At 38.0% G+C, this 18,272-nt stretch overlaps 1 protein-coding gene across 1 annotated transcript in view; it reads left to right on the top strand.

Moving 5' to 3' along the window:
* The first annotated feature begins 9,062 nt into the window (after positions 1 to 9,062).
* The window catches only part of LOC105222108 (eIF-2-alpha kinase activator GCN1), a 57,712-nt gene continuing 48,502 nt past the window's right edge, over positions 9,063 to 18,272 (top strand). The window contains exons 1-3 of the mRNA XM_049449821.1: positions 9,063 to 9,214; positions 9,281 to 9,383; positions 9,437 to 10,404. Of these exons, the coding sequence (XP_049305778.1) occupies positions 9,200 to 9,214; positions 9,281 to 9,383; positions 9,437 to 10,404 (1,086 nt within the window). The 5' untranslated portion in view covers positions 9,063 to 9,199. The remainder of the gene's footprint in view (positions 9,215 to 9,280; positions 9,384 to 9,436; positions 10,405 to 18,272) is intronic.

Raw genomic sequence — 18,272 nt, 5'->3', positions numbered from 1 at the left:
TTAATTGCTTTAGCCGTTATTTTACATAAAGACATAACGTTGCTAAATTGTTGAGGAAGGTAAGTTTAAAACAGATGTTATAATTTCTATTTACATTATAAAGATTTGTTACAGTTTTTTTTGTTAAAAATGTATGCAGAAGGTGCGCCAACTCACAATAGCCATGCATAATAGTCATTCACAATAAATTGACCGAATCAGCCGTTCATATATCACTAGAGATGCAATGGGTGATCTCGTGCCCTTGTATATTTCGGTATAGTCTTTTTACAATCTGCAATCTTGCAAGAGCAAGCGAATACCCCTATGGTATTTCTCTCTGTTTCACTTAATTTTTTCACGTTTTTTACTCTGAATATTTAAATATACACTCTAAGAATTGAAATAAGCTCACGTTTCACATTTATTTTGTAATTTTTCAGCTAAATTTAGTAAATCATTAATCAAATTTATGGCTGAAAAGTTTAGAGTGTTTATATTTACGAGGAAAACCAGCTTTGCTACACCTTAAAAACCAAAAGTGAAGGATTTTTCAGCGTTTCACAGCGATTTCTTTGTTTGTACTTTCGAGTGAATCTTTTTTCTTTATTAACTATAAAAAAACTATAATCTAATATTGAATATGTGAACACTTTTCCATATACATATGTACATATGTGAATAATATAATATATGATTTATATTTCATAAACACAGATAAGTAAAATCCTGTGATAATATTATAATATTTATATGATTGTAATAAAACATTTTTATATACATATTACAATTTGATACTATTCTTCTCGTACTGAGTTGGCGGCCTTCGGTCGCACTTTAAAAAAATAACCCTGGCCGAGTGAATACCCGGGCTGACTGAATTACTTTCACGTATTACTCCTTTCTGCGTTGGCAGCCCTCGGCCGTGCTCTAAAAAAATAACCCTGACTGAGCGAATACCCGGAGTGACTGAAGTACTTTCACGTAGTACTCATTTCTGCGTTAAAAATAAAAAAATATATTGAGTTTTTATTATAAAGTGGTTAAAGTGGTTATATTTTTTGGTTATCATACACTCATATTGAAACAAAATTTGAGTTTTTGTCCTGTACTGTATACTTTACACTTTATTAAGGACGTAATATTACATATAATATTACTTATACATATGTATATATAATATTATTAGATAATATTACTAATACATGTATTTAATATTACTTATTAGCTTAATAAATTTAAAAAAGAAAATATCCATATGCATGGATAGAGGAATTTCAGCGAATTGCCTTATCATCACATGGCAGCACTCCTTTTCGTCGTAATTTTTGGAAAACAAATGAGGTTCAAACAAGCGTAAAATATAATTTTTAAAATTAAGTTTTTTTAGGTAAAAAAAAACCTGCTAAAAGTGTAAAATGTGGAGTTATTTAAAAGTTTATAGTGTAATTTAATTAATTTGAAGTGAAAAATGTGAATAAAGTATGTTTAATGTGGTAAAATAGCTTCTTGAAATGTTCGAATTTTGCGAATTTTTGAACTTTAAGGGGCACACCTAGTGTGAAATTTTCAAAAAATCGATTTTTCGTATTTCGATAGGTTATACCTTTAAAAATAACATACTAAAATTTCAAATCGATATCTGGAACAGTTTTTGAGTTACAGCTATTTAAAAGAGTAGTAGTAGTAAAACAATCATTTTATCTCTAAACGCGTTTTTTCGATACAGCATTTTTCGAATTTGCTGGAGTGATTACTCGCAGACAAATAATCCGATCGCTATCAATTTTTTTTTTGCATCTTCTCTATATAGTTCTCCATACGATAACCCTCTAGTTTTTTGATCTAATCAAAAATCTTAAAACATATTTAAATATACTCTCAAAATTTTAAAACGATTGATTGACTAGTTTTTTTTTATCCCAAAAAATGCCTTTGTTTTACGCTGTCACACTAGGTGTGCCCCTTAAGTTCGAATATCTCGTAAACTAAGCGGTTGCGGTACCTATAACCCCATATATTTTTTAATCAGGAGGACTTTCTCTTTCCAACAGTACCTTCAAATCGCGGCCCCAAAGAAATTGAAATTGTGCCCAAATGCCATATACTACATATAATGGTTTTTGTTTTTCTAACAAATCTCATATATCTGTCAGTATAGGAGTTATATATAGTATATGTATACATAAAATAGCTCAGATTTCGATTCTCAAGTCGACGTTTTACACCATAAAGTATTTCCCTGGTTTTGTCTCTTGTAAGTTGCAAGTCTATGATATGTGCGGTTGCACCCGAACTTTGGTCTTCCTTACTTGTTTCACATCTTTTTCTCAAAAAATGGAATAATAGCGGGATTCTGTAACCAGTCCCTAATCTCTATTTGAGACATTTTGAGGGAGGTCTCAATTTGTGACTAGTTACTATTCACTAAACAGTCTCTAGCATTAGTCTCAAAATGGTAGTTAGCAGGTCACAAAACTAAAAAGAACTCTTGTCTGACATTTTGAATATACTGAATAGAGCGCTATTACGTGAGGCAACTTTTGTTGCTAATTCTCGGGGGATTCTCTTTTGCTGTCGCCCATTACCTTCACACGAGCAATTTGTGTTGCGCAACTCTGTTCGAGTTTTTTTCTCATTCTCTTTCACTTTACTTTAACCCATTGTCTACTCTTTACTTTAACCCATTGTCGTTTCTTTTTCCTTATAGGTATTTGGGCCACTCTATCACAGATATTAATCAGTTCTGTCAATTAAGAAATACATTTTATTGATAACTCAAAATTAAAACAAAGATTATATGACAGACTTTCACATATATCACCCACTTCACTATCGTCTGAATCAATTTGTATGGCTTTCTCCATACATTTCACAATATATTTAATTAATTCGATTTTTTCGTCATACTCCATTTTCTAAAATAATTATATTATATTATGTATATCTGTATACATATTTGCAAATTACTTGCCAAAAGATGAAATACAATTTTTCAAATATATTCAAAATATTAATTTCAAAAATATATACTGAAATGCAACTATGTACTACGAAAGAAAGAACACGAATGCCGAAAAACGTCGCAGCGAACTGTTACGAATAAGAACACAAAGCGAGTTACTGAACACTGGAAACTCGGCGCGATTCTCCTCTCTTCGTCGCCCCCTCGCCCATAAATCAAGAGTTGCCGCAACAAAAGTTTCCGCGTGTAATAATACACAAAGAGATCATCATAGATATTAATCGATTGCCATTTTTTTATATGTTGTAAGCAGCTCAAACACGAAAAGGTTAAAAATAACCGTGCGATTCTGTAACGTGAGACAATCTCAAGTCTTTAAATTTGAGATTTTAAGTTAGAGACAATTTTTGAGACTTGAGACGATATTGCTATTCTGTAACAGTCACAAAATCTATTACATTTCATTATTCAGAGATGTTTTTACACTTGAATGAAAATAAATAAGTATATAACAAACATTAAATTTTCTATAACATAGTCAAAAAACATAATTATCAATAAAAATAAAAATATATGTTGACTTTGTCTCACAATATTTACGAAATTTATGTAAAATTTATTTATTTTTAACCTTTTCGTGTTTGAGTTGCTTAAAAAATATAAATAAATGACAATCGATTAATATCTAGGATGATCTCTATTCAGTATATTCAAAATGGCAGACAAGAGCTCATTTGAGTTTTGTAACCTGCTAACTACCAATTCTCGATATTTTGAGACTAACGCTAGAGACTGTTTAGTGAATAGTAACTAGTCACAAATTGAGATTTTGCGCCAAAATGACTCAAATAGAGACTAGAGACTCATTACAAAATCCCACTATAAATCAGTTTAACATAAATTTCGTAAATATTATGAAACAAACACTTATATATAATAATACAAAACTTTATTGTGAATATAAGAAAAATGTTACACTTATTCAACTTTACTGGATGTTCTCAAATATTTCGTTTATGTTGCTCACTCGCTGACGGTTGCTCGTTGACTGTGTCTTTGGTTGCTGCCACTTGCTTTATTTTATTTGACACTTGATGGGCAACAGAGTTGCCATCGCTTACAGTCGGCTTTCCTGATCCAATGTGGCGCCCTCGCCCATGGTGCTCTCATCTTCGTTGTCTATGTCGTCTATGTCGTCTGGATCATCTGGTGGTAACATGCACCAAGTTTTAAGTTGATCTGATGCAAATACGGCTTTGTAGTGACGTTGCGTTCGCTCGGCATGAGGTAAGTCTTCAAGTACATAACGATCATTTGGCAGGACTTTGGTGATGATGAATGGTCCTCTGAATCGTGGTTCTAGTTTACGTGATATACCGGAGCTTATTGGTTCGTTTGTAGTCAATACGAGATCACCTTCGTTGTACGTCTTCGGTTGATTATGCTTTGCGTCATATAGCTTCTTGGCTTGTGCTCTTACGTCGTTTATTCGTTGAGCTGTGTCGACTCGTAGTTGCTGTAGGTCGGTGTCGTTTATCAGGTCAACATCATCGTCTTGAAGTGCCTGGATAAGTTGATTCTGCAGGATGTCTCGAGGCACGTACCCATAAAGTAGTCGGAATGGTGTACAACCTGTGGTTTTATTCGGGATGGTATTAATGCTCCATTGTATTTGACGTAATTTGTCGTCCCATCGTCTTTCGTCATCAGTAGAAGGTAGTAGCATGGATAGGATGACGCGATTTGCTCGTTCAGCGTGTCCGTTAACGCGTGGCGTCCGCACTGCGTTGAGAATATGTTTGACGTTGTTTTCATAGCAAAACTTTTGGAACGCTTTTGAAGTGAAGGCCGTTCCTCGGTCGGGTATGATACGTTCAGGCATTCCTAGATAGCTCGTGATCTCAAGCAATACCGGAATTACATGGCTTGTTGCGGTACTCTTGACTGCTCGTAGGATTGTGAATTTGGTAAATGAATCTACAATTACCAACACATGCTCGTTGCGTTTTGAACTTTTTGGGAACGGACCCAAATGATCAATGTGTATTGTCGTGAACGGTATTGGCTTAACGTTGTCGTAGTGATATCGACCCTCACGTCGTCCGCCAGGGGTTTTATTTAAAGCACAACCCACACATGAGTTGATGTAGCTCTTTACGTAATTGCGCATTCGAGGAAACCAGAAGAGATTGAGAATTCGTTTCATTGTTTTGTCAAAGCTCATATGACCTGCCTTATCGTGGCATTCGTGCAGTATTTGGAACCTTAATTGCTTTGGAACAACCCATAGTAGTTTGTTGTCGTGTTTTCGATATAGGCGTCCCAGTTCAACAACGTAGTCGGGATATTCTGGCTTCACCTCATTCTGTATTTCGTTAACGATGTTTCTTATTTTCTCGTCTTGTAGCTGAACACTAAACAACCAATCTGCCTGGTCGATAATCATCTTGGAAATTTTGAGATCAGCGGCATCTATTTCGTGTGCATCTTCATAAGGTGCACGGCTCAACGCATCGACATGGGCCATACGAGCTCCTGGTCGATGTTGAATTTCAATGTCGAATTCTTGGATTCTCAACCACCATCGGGCAATGCGTGGTATAAGCTCTCGCTTCTCCATCGTTGTTCGTAAAGCGTTGCAATCGGTAATAACTTTTATCTTCTTTCCGTATACGTAGTATTTGAATCTTTCCAATGATTCCACAATCGCTAATGCTTCGAGTTCATAGCTATGGAAACGTTTTTCGTTGTCTGTAGTAGAGCGACTAAAATATGAGATCGGGTGCAGTTGTCCATTCTCGACTTGCAACAAAACGCTTGCAAGGCCGATAGAGCTTGCGTCTGTATGTAGTTCGTGTTCGGCTTCGATGCGGTAGTTGACCATGGCTGGTTTCGATGATAATGCGGTTTTGAGTTCGTTGAATGCTGACTCTTGCTGTAGTCCCCATGCGAATGCGGTGTTGTTGCGTAGCAATTTGCGTAATGGTTCAGAAATAATGGAATAACCAGCGACGAATTTTCGGAAGTAGCCACTGAGACCTAAGAATTTTCGTACTTCAGTGACATTTCTCGGCTGTGGAAAATTTACGATAGCGTTGGTTTTGACGTTGCCCGGACTGATGCCTTCAGGAGTTAGCTGATGTCCCAAAAACGTTATTGTTTGCGTGAACAACTCACATTTGTTAACGTTCAATGTGAGTCCACAGGTACGTAGTACTTGGAGTATACGAGAAAGCTTTGTATACATTTCGTCGAAAGAATTGCTGCCGATTAGGATGTCATCCATATAATGCAGCATGTCGCCCGTCTCCACCCGTCTTTGGATTTCTGCCATGAGTCTATTAAACACAGCTGGTGCATTCTTTAAACCAAACGGCATGCGTTTGAACTCATATAGACCGTCCGTCGTGATAAAAGCGGTGTATTTCCTACTATCGGGTGCCATTTTGATCTGATAGTACCCACTATTCAAATCGAGTGACGAAAAGTATCGGAAACGTTTCGCTTCGTGTAGCCGTTCTTCAATATTCGGGACTGGAAAATTCTCTTTCTTTGTTACCTTATTAATTCGTCGATAATCGATACATAACCGATCACTTCCATTCTGCTTTTTGACTAAGACCACGGGACTTGCGTATTCGGATGTCGATTTCGTGATAATATCACGCTCAAGCAACTCCTCAACCATCCTGTTGACAATATCACGCTTCGGTTCTGGGATACGATAAGGCGCTTGAAATATGGTGCGATTGCTCTCAAGTTCGATGCTATCTTGAACTACGTCAGTTTTGCCAATATCTTTCAGCCCACTGGAGAAAACATCGGCATAGCTTGCCAGAAGACTTTGTATCTTATTTCGTTCTGCTTCATTGCTGAAACTGGACATTAATTTGGAAAAATTGCTCTCAGTTATTACCGTTGTCTGTACTGCTCGTCTGCTTCCGAAATATGTGCCGACCATTTTCAATTTTCAGCGTAGTGTTTGCATTGATGATAACATCTTGACCTATTAAAACGTCTTGTTCTAGTAACTCGTCATCAGCGATGTAGGCTTGCGTCTCGATGTTGATTCCGTCGATGGTGATGTCTATGGGAATAGCCTCCGTGAACGTACGCACCCCTCCGCAAATGCCTTTTACTTGTAAGCAGCATTTTACGGCTTTATCGTCGATGCGCTTGGCTACTGACCTACGAATGATGCTGCATTGGCTGCCCGTGTCGGTGTAATGTGGGTGATGCATCCAACCACATACGTGCAACTCCTTTTAAACGTGTGTAAATAGCTAACAATAAAAATTTCTCGTCCCATCTATATGCTTCCACTACTCGATCGACTCTATCAATAAATTGCTCTACCGTAATGCTTGCGTTATTCGTTGGATCAAATTCCGGCAGGGTATTTGCAATTTCTTTCCGTTGCTTTGAATGCGTGTTGTAACGTTGTTGTTAGTTGCAACCGTGCTGTCGTCGTTCGTTGAAATAGCGTCAGTGGCGTGACTCTGAACGCCTGCGCCGCCGTTGACTGCGACTGCGCTATCGTTGCTATTTGCGTTTTGTACCGTTTGTACCTCTTTCATGCTAACTGTACCAGTCCCGTTGTTTTGCGCTTGTAGCAGCTGCGCCATCGTCTCGCGTAACTGCTTCATCTCCTGCTGCAGTTGTGCCACCGTTGACATCTCGGATGACTCCTCCGTAACGTTGATCTCTTGGATGTCCACCTCGTCGGACTCCTCATATGCGCTAAGACGTTGCAACAACTGGTCTCGCGTGCCAGTCGTCGCTAATTGCCTTTCCCGTAGCAACCTCTTCAGTTGTTCCACCTTCAGATCACTGATCTTCACCATCGTATCGTTTTTACGTATCGTGTATATATATCTGCCGGTGCCTATAGCCCTTCACCAACGCACATACATATACTTACTATGTTTGTAGACGTGTATGGGTTTATCATCCCACTTCTGAACTGTAGAGAAACACCGTACTCGTGTGCACAGTCAAACACTTATATATAATAATACAAAACTTTATTGTGAATATAAGAAAAATGTTACACTTATTTCAACTTTACTGGATGTTCTCAAATATTTCGTTTATGTTACTCACTCGCTGACGGTTGCTCGTTTGGTTGCTGCCACTTGCATTATTTTATTTGACACTTGATGGGCAACAGAGTTGCCATCGCTTACACAAGGTGAACATATATTTATATTATTATTGATAATTATGTGTTTTGACAATGTTGTATGTGTTAAAGAAAATTTAATATTTGTTATCGACATAATTATTTATATTCAAGTGTAAAAATATCTGATGATGAAAATGTGATAGATTTTGTGACTGTCAGTTACAGAATAGCAAAATCGTCTCAAGTCTCAAAAATTGTCTCTAACTTACCGTGCGATTCTGTAACGTGAGACAGTCTCAAGTCTCTAAATTTGAGATTTTAAGTTAGAGACAAATTTTGAGACTTGAGACGATATTGCTATTCTGTAAGTAACAGTCACAAAATCTATTACATTTCATCAATCAGAGATGTTTTTACACTTGAATGGAAATAAATATGTCGATAACAAATATTAAAATTTCTATAACATCGTCAAAAAACATAGTTATCAATAAAAGTGAAAATATATGTTGACTTTGTTTCATAATATTTACGAAATTTATGTAAAATTTATTCATTTTTAACTTTTTCGTGTTTGAGTTGCTTACAAAATATAAAAATACGACAATCGATTAATATCTATGATGATCTCTATTCAGTATATTCAAAATGGCAGACAAGAGCTCTTTTTAGTTTTGTGACCGGCTAACTACCAGGTCTCAATATTTTGAGACTAACGCTAGAGACTGTTTAGTGAATAGTAACTAGTCTCAAATTGAGACTTTGCCTCAAAATGTCTCAAATAGAGACTAGAGACTGGTTACAGAATCCCGCTATTAAAATCTCAAATTTAGAGACTTGAGGCAGTATCACAGTACAGAATCGCACGGTAAAAAGTGATAATTATTGGGCCGGTAGTGTTTACTCGCGATCCAACAGCCTTCACTATGAATCATGATCTAAATGTCATTATAAATATTGAATGTGTGACCGTGGGTTAAGGTAAAATTTGTATGTTTTACACAATTGAAAGAAATCTGGCACTGCATCGAACACATGTGTTAGCACTGATCACCCTATGAATATTGTTTCATTTTCATCTATTCCAAAACTAAATATTAATTGGGAGTTAATAAATAGCATGCAATAAAATGGCAGAAATTGAGGTTTTAAAGAGATATAATAATATAATGGTGGTTTTCTTTTGAAAATATAATTGTTATTATTTACAGTTGTCTAAAGCGTTGCGTGACTTACCAAATCGAGTCTTGTCAGCGAAGTGTGATGAGAGAACAGATTTGTTTCAAAACGTGACATCTGTGCTGAATAATCCTGGTATAAAACAAGAGCGTGTTAATTTTAAAAACCATTAAAACATTATATTTTAGGTGTTAATGCGTCTATTGTGAAAGGCTTATGTAAAGTAATTGGAACAACTTTGACAAAATACAAGGATACACCTTCTCAAATTCTTGTCAGAAATTTAATTGTGGATATCGTAAAACAGCATCATGACGTGGCTACTGAAAGTCTTAGCTCTGTAGTTAGAACTGTCTTAAACAAAGAAATATTAATTTTGACCCCTCAAAAGTCTGCAAAGTATTCACTTATTGCTTTAGGATGGACTGATTTAATTATAAGAAATGGAGATTATAATTCGAACATATTTAAAACGGAATATTCTAAGTTGGTAGAATACCAAAGTATATTGTATTATAATATATTTCTTTCCTGTAACATGCGCATAATTGAAATGGCTGAGAAATTACTCTTTGATTCTTGGATAAATCTAGAAAATTACATACTTTGCTCGTCTACAATTATATTAAAGGAACCTGCATTTAACATTATCAACTTTTTAATGTTACTTTTACGATTTGAACATTTCAAAGGACATGAAGAATATATACAAAAAAGGCACAAATCGGAACTATTTGAGCACTTTATTAAAAGTATTATCATTAATAAAACAAAGCCACAATCTTCAATTGTAATGGCGTGTGAGCCATTGTTAACAATAATTACACAAAAGGATTTTGAAGAATTGATACATCCGGTATTACTTAAATCCATATTAAGGAGCCCTGAAATGGCAATACGTGTTATGGGATTAATTTTTCACAAATTAAATATAGACTTAAGTGAATATGCCTCATCATTAGGAAAGGTGCTGTTACATCATTTATATTGTAAGGATGACATAGTGAGAGGAGAATCTTTAGAAACGCTGAAGGAATTATCGCTTAAGTGTACTACTGTCGATTCGATTGAATATTTACTGAAAGGAATTTTCGACACTCTTGATGGACACAATGGTAAAATAACAGTAGCGGAGTACAGAATACATCTGATTCAGGTATTTTCTATTGTGATACATATTTAACTTGTAAATTTTACTACCTTTAAAATTCAGTTTAAAATTACCTACCTATAGTTCATTATCATAAAAATGACAAATAATTTTTGTTTTTTTTTGGTAGTTGTATAAGAAACCTAGCAGCTGAGACTGCTGGGGGAACATTTCTTTTTGGCGTACATCTGTCGTGATAGATAGCCGATCGTCATCGCCTTTGGCATTCACCTCAAACAGCGCATGCTTCTCTTACGATAAAATTGGGTCGGTCGGTCCATGGCGTAGTAAGTCCATCGTTACTTCCAATGTGGCTCGGTGTTGAGAATGCTCCGTTCTAATACATCCCTATTTACCTCGTGGCGGCAATTCATCAATTGGGCCCTCATGCTGCACCACATATCGGATGCATTGCCTTGCGTCCTAGCAGGACGGAAATTATGAGTGACTTATAGAGTTTGGTTTTTTTTTTGTCGAGAGAGGACTTTGCTTCTCAATTGCCTACTCAGTCCGAAGTAGCACCTATTGGCAAGAGTTATCCTGCGTTGGATTTCTAGGCTGACATTGTTGGTGGTGTAGACGAAATTATCTACAACTTCAAAGTTATGACTGTCAACAGTGGCGTGAGTGCCAAGTCGCGAGTGCGACAACTGTTTGTTTGATGACAGGAGATATTTCGTCTTGCCCTCGTTCACTGCCAGACCCATTTGTTTTGATTCCTTGTCCAGTCTGGAGAAAGCACTAACTAACGGCGCGGGTGTTGAGGCCGATGATATCAATATCATGGTGTGTGTCGATTCTACTTTCACGGGTCTTTTCCAAGATCTGGCGCTTGGTGAATATCTGGTCGGTTGTTGATTTCCCAGGTCTAAAGCCACACTGATAAGGTCCAATCAGTTTGTTGACGGTGGGCTTTAATCTTTCACACAATACGCTCGATAGAACCTTATATGCGATGTTGATGTTGATGTGGGGTCTCCTTTTTTATGGATTGGACATAGCACACTTAAATTCCAATCGTTGGGCATGCTTTTTTCCGACCATATTTTACAAAGAAGCTGATGCATGCTCTTTATCAGTTCTTCGCCGCTGTGTTTGAACATCTCCGCCGCACAGTGGTCGATTTGAAATAGGGTTGGGTACGAAATGCTGTACTATACAATATTCTGTTTACAAAATTCTGTATGCGAAATTCTGTATTTAAAAATTCTGTATTATAAAATTCTGTATCTAAAATTATGTATTTCAAAATTCTGTAAAAAATATTCTGTACTGACGAAATTCTGTATTGACAAAATTCTGTATTTACGTAATTCTGTAAATAAATGATAAGAAATACAAAGAATTTTATAAAAAAGTGCGCACTGTTATAGTAATTTATGCATTGTTGGAGTCATGGGATGCCATCCGTATAATTCCACATACATTTGCGCGGTGTTGAAGGCGTATTCTTCGAATTTTGTTGTATTTATTTTGTGTCCACTTGAAATCACCTCTAATAAGATTTTAAATTTGTGTATTAATCCGTGGTTAATGCCTGTTCTGTCCGCCGCTAATTCTGTGTTTTCAAAAAATCTCGTACTCGTATTGCCATCATTGGTATTACCAAAATTGGCTTTAGGCATGTGCATCAACAGCCCCAGCGGAATCTTTCTTGGATTTCTTTTTTTCCTTTCTTCTTCTAATGCTTTCTCATAACTTATTTCCTCTTTTGTTACATCTGTAGTTTCTTTCACATACCGAAATCTGATGGGGCGGCAAAATCGTGGTGATGATGGTGTTGGGTTTTGCCAAAACACTATTGTTTTTTTACCACAAATAATTTGAAGTGGGACAAAAGAACTCAAAAATATACTAGCATCGGATTCGGCGCCTTCCGAGAATTTTTGTTTGTACCGTGCTTGCTGTGACCCGTCACACCCCATTTATAAATGACCGTTAATGACTTTCTTTCAATTTCGTTAAGAGTTGATAACACTTCTTCCAGGTAGATTGATAATCGTTGAATAGTATGATCCATTAGGCATTGTAAACTAATTTCTGCGCAGGTAGCCGTTACTCGCAATGCCGTCTTTGGTGGGTAGCATTCTTGTTTTGCTTTCAACAAAAGGTCGTAACAAGGGTAATGCTTTGGGTTAGTTGCCCTTATTATTTCATATTGTTGTCTTGTTAGGTCAGCTTCTATGATCATTGCTTGGAACGGGATCAAAGGAGCAATTGTTTCATTGGTCTTGGAATAGGCTTTTCTATATTTACTAGCCTTTGTTGGTGAATTTCGTATATCTTTGAGCACTTTTGAGGCATTTCTTTTTCCCTTCGTTTGCAATATGACTTGTGCGGCATGTATAATCATTTCATCATCAACATTTGATCGAATTCCCTCAGTTTTTCTTCTCTCGCTTCGTTCACTCGAATCCGAAAATGATTTGCTCGGACGACCTGGTTGATTAAGCGAATGCACTGGTATTTCAAAAGTGCCTTCCAACCACTTCTGGTTGTTTTCCATAAAAACTTCTTCAACTTTATGAGCTTTTAGCCTGTTAGCTGTTTTAGCCTTTTAGCCTATGTTTAAATTCGTGTTTGATGTAGGAAAATTTATGCTTAAAGCGGCCCATTCACGACAAATTTGTTTGACAAATCTGTTTGAAGACGGTTGAGCACTCACGACAAACCGATTTGACAAACTTTATTTCCATTGTGTGCTTCGCGGAGTTAACATGTTTGATTATAACGCGGATGATGTAATTGCGCTACTAGTAATACACCAGTGCATGAAGCGAAAAAAGCCAAATGCAAAAAAAAATAATGAAGAAAGAATGGATGAAAGAGTGGTTATGTGAGAGATATAACCACTCACATGTAAAACTATTAAATTCAATGGAGCTGAATTTTTCCACGACTTATCTTTTTGGCATTTATTCTTATAATTTTCACTTTTGCATTGCCATAAGGCCGGTTCATTTTTAAATAATTCAATAAACTCTTCCAAAAAATGTTTGCTCACGCTTGCCATTTTTTTATCCGCTGATGTTTACTCTGCAAAAATTTCAAGCAACTGACCAAATGTTTGCAAACCACGCCACTCACGACAAACGAATCCACAAATCGGTTGTTAGTTTTTGAAATTTGTCGCAAACCTTCAATCCGTTTGACAACATGCCCACTCACGACAAAAACCACCTCAAACTCAAACAGATTTGTCAAACAAATTTGTCGTGAGTGGGCCGCTTAAGGCTCTTTTTTCTTTTCACAGTGTCTCCGCAAGACAATAGCAAGTGGTTTTCTAAAAACTCCAATTTCTCATTCATACTTAGCAAATTTTGTAGTTGCATTTGCTCAAACATACATTTACGGGTCACTATTTTCACCCCCGACGAACTAGGTATCTTTATAACTGAAAAAAACATAAAATTAAAAAAAAAAAATTGTTTTTTAAATTTTTTTAACAAAATACTTTGAACTGCTGTCTTTAAGGAGTAAGCGGGATTCTGCGGGTCTTGTTTTTTTTATAGAAAAGCTGAATGTGTAACGTATTCAATAAACAAAAAAATATGATCCGGATGAACCCTGATCCATAACAAAATTGCTTTTGAAATAAAAAAAAATACATTTTTCATGTGAGCTACGGGAATCACTTTCACTTCACTACACAACTTAAAATAAACATAAATGCGTATTGCGAAATTTGATATAATTTGGGCACCCAAATAAAAATACGTATCAAGTCAACGATCAAATTGCGGCTAACTGCACGGAAGCGGTGACGTACGGTTGTTGAAAAAAAGGGTGGGGGGTAATTCGCGGAAGTGTTTACTATACCTAGACGTCAATATTTTGTGCCTACTACGTATTTAAGATTTTTACTTTTGGCCGCCTAAATACTTCAAATCGATCACTGTGCGCCGGCTATCCATCCCCTGCTGCTTTGTTGTTGTTCAGGCGGGCAATTGCTATTCGAACTTCTTCATGGTCGGGTAATGGAACGTCTGCTCCATCGTCATCGATAGGGGAATTGGGTTCGCCTTCTCCTGGCGTTGTGCGTTCACTGCCATTCAGCAGGCTGGAGAAGTGTTCCCTCCATAATTTTAGTATGCTCTGGGCATCACGCACTAGATCACCTTTGGAGGTTCTACAAGAGTATGCTCCGACTTATCTCATTTAGCCATCCCGGCCCCCCTAGGCGAATATTCATCCTAGCAATTTTTGTAATTGCTGGAGTGTTGCCACTACGTTGCTGAGTCCAGTAGCAGGGCGATGCTGTGGCGCTTTTAGACGACGCCTGGTTGGTGCGACGTGGTGCGGACGCCATTGATGGGGCTCAGGACGGGCTGCAGTGGTTCGGCGTCGTACCGTCCGGTTTCCTTGCGTGGATCTACCCATGCTTGAGGCAGCCGGCCGACCTACATCGCGTCGTGGTGTCCTGTGCAGCAGCGTGTGATGTGGTCTGCCACACGTGTGGCATAAATCGACAGAAACACACTCCTGCGTCACATGCGTGTGCGACAGGCAGTTGAGGCAGTGCTCATGTGCCTAGGCAACACGCTGGCGTTGTGTCGGTGTCAACTCCTTAAAGAGCCCACAGTGCTGTAGTCGGTGTTTCCGGCGACATAGCGGGCATCGGATGCGACGTGGCTCGACTTGAGCGGATGGCGTTGATGGGGCTGCTCGTAACCTACCACCAGAAGCGACAGTCGATATAGTTGCATTGGTTGGGCGGGGCGGAAGAGTAGGCCCAGTACGTGCCTCGTTGGTTGCCGACCAGTTGGTGTTGGGATAGTAGGCATGTCCACGTCCATCTTGATCTCTGTAAAAAAATTGTATTTGAATATATGTACATGGTAGTACGAGTATATAAATGGAATGTGCGATTGTGCCACGTTATGTGGCATGACTGGGTCGTCGTATTGACCGACCATTTTTTGAAATTCTTATGGTTATTTTTAACGGTTTGTTCCGGGTTGCGGTTTTATTGACTTATTTTCATTGATTGATTGATTTTATTTTCATTTGTGTTTCGGCATTATGTTCGGATTACTTAGTGTAACAACTCACCTTTACCGCCAATAATAAGACAAATACAGTATTTATTTTGATATAGACTTTATTTCATCTGACTTCAGTTTCGTAGAACATTTTACTTAACCGAACCAAAACAGACCTCCGCAACCGCGCCATTTCCATTCCTCTCCGAATCTCCAGGTGCTGCCAGATCTCTCGCGCTGCCAGATCTCCACATCCCTTCTATATTTTTCAAAGTAAGTTTCAACGGTGGATTAGTATGCTGCTTTGCTGTATCTTTGTCACCTTCTGTCACTTCAGGTACTGGAAGCTTTTTCAAATGGCTTACATTCCGTCGGTGCTCTTTGCCATTACCACGTACTACAACGTCATTCCCTGTTCGTTTAATCACTTCGAATTTTTCTGCATTAAACGTCGTAGATAGCTTATTTGGGAGTATCGTATTACGTACCAGAACTTTGTCTCCAACTGCAATTTTCTTTCTTTGGCTCTCCGGTCCTCATCCCCTCTCTTTTTCTCTTTTTCTTTATTGCCACAATCTAAATCTCTGGCTTCAAGGTCCAGGAACGGTTCTTCGACGTCCTGTAGCGATGGAATCTTATCTCGTATGCGCCTATTCAATAAAAGTTCTGAGGGTGATTTCCCTGTTGTTCCATGTGGGGTTACGTTGTACATGAGAGCAAACTTTTGGCTTTCTTTTCTATAGTTTTCTCCCTGTGCATTGGCAATTTATAGACGCTTAAGCAAAGATCGATTCAAGTTCTCTACCTCCCCGTTTGCCTGTGGCCAATACGGTGGAGATGTAATCAATTCAATCGCATTTTCTAAACAATAGTTCTTGAACTCTTCACTTACAAACTGTCGGCCGTTATCCGCAGTGATGGATTTTGGATACCCCAATCTTGAAAATATTTCATCCAGAAAACTTATTATAGAGTTATTATTTTAAGAAATTTCAGTTCATGATAACGTGAATAGTAGTCAATAACAACAAAAATGTACTCGTGGTTTGGTAAAGGTCCCAGTAAATCCATTGCGAGTGAAATCCACGGTCCGTCCGGTAAGGTACGTCTTTTCATTGGGGCCGGGTTGTTGGATCTGGATACTAGTAAGCAACTGCGGCAGTTTTTAACGAATTTTTCAACTTCCCTGTCGATGAGGGGCCACCAGACCTTCGATCGAACTCTTATTTTCATTACTGTTTCACCTGGGTGACCTTCGTAGGCTAATTCCAGGACGCGAGATCACAACGATTTGGGTATAACGATCTTAGTTCCCCGTAGAAGCATGTTTCCAACCGCACATAGCTCCAAGCGAAAAGGAAAAAACTTGTTAATAGATTTGTCGCCCAAGTATCTTCCTTAACATTTCTAAGTGCCTCTAAGAGTTCGGGATCTGAGGAGCTACCTTGATAAATTTCTAAAATTGTGAGAGCTCGAGGCACCGACTTTTCAATAATGGTACAAAGACTCTGTTCTCCATATTGATCAAACGTGTTAGAGGGTTTTCCTACGTATAATCTCGAGAAGGTGTCAGCAATATTGTATTTTCCCGGTCTGTATATTATTTTAAATTTAAAAGATTGTAAACGGAGAACCCAGGTCTCGATGTAGTTTTAAAAATTGCTTCTAGTGGCTTATGGTCCGTGACGAGTTCGAATTCTATCCCTGCCAGATAATAATAAAACCGTTCAACTGCCCAGATTAACGCAGAACTTTCCTTCTCGGTCTGTGAATACCGGCGTTCCACTTCTGACAGGGATTTACTGGCAAACGAAATGACTTGAGGTGACTCACTTTGGAATTGAAGGAGTATCGCGCCCAACGCCACTGGGCCTGCGTCAGCTATTACCTGAGTACGTCTCTTTGATCAAAATATGAGAGTGTTGGTATTTTTGCCAAACTATATTTTAACTTTTGAAATGCGGCTTCTTGTTGCGGACCCCACACCAACTTTATGTCTTTTTTAATCAGGTGCCTTAGCGGCTCGGTGACGCCCGCCAGATCCGGCAAAAATTTGCCAAGGTATGTTACTAGACCTAAGAAACTCCTGATTTCCTCTTTGGTGTAAGGGGCTCGAAATTTTAAAACGGCATTAATCTTTTCTGGATCAGGGTCGATACCATCCGAAGATAACACGTGTCCTAAAAATGTCAGTTTCTGTGCTTTCCAGATACATTTCGAGTCATTAAGCTTTATGTTAAATTCCTCAAAAACTTTTAAAACGCCTTGTAAGTTGCTATCATGATCGGCCTCTGTTTCACCATATACGATTATGTCACCTAGGTAATTAAGGGCATTTTTCTGACCAGCCAGTATATTTTCCATCGTTCGCTGAAAGATTTCAGGGGCCGAGTTAACCCCAAATAAAAGCCGCTTATATCTGAATAGGCCTTTGGGCGTAATAAATGTGGTTATCCCTTTGCTTTGTTCGTCCAATTCTAATTGGTGGTAGGCGTTCTTGAGGTCTAATCTAGAAAAATACTTCGCTCTTGTGAGTCGCGTCACAAACGAATAAAATGTTGGCAATGGGTAATTTTCCCTTAAAATAGCCTTATTTGTACGTCGCATATCTATGCATAAACGGATGTCACCATCTTCTTTAAATACAATTACTATGGGTGAAATCCATGCACTTGGCCCCGTTACTGACTCGATAATATCTTGTGCTAACGCTTCTTTCAACTTCTGGTCAACCTTTTCCTCTACAGATGGAATTCGCCTAAGCGGTTGTTATACTGGTCTAACTGACTTGTCAATGGTCAAAGATATCTGTATTCCCTTTACTTTCGGAAAAGGAACCCGATTTTCAAGCGCGTTTACCTCGATCCCTAGCTTCAAAACCCTTAGTTTTAT

Source organism: Bactrocera dorsalis, chromosome 2, assembly GCF_023373825.1.
Source record: "Bactrocera dorsalis isolate Fly_Bdor chromosome 2, ASM2337382v1, whole genome shotgun sequence".
In the NCBI taxonomy this organism is placed as follows: domain Eukaryota; kingdom Metazoa; phylum Arthropoda; class Insecta; order Diptera; family Tephritidae; genus Bactrocera; species Bactrocera dorsalis.
This window is presented reverse-complemented; position numbering and strand designations above follow the sequence as displayed.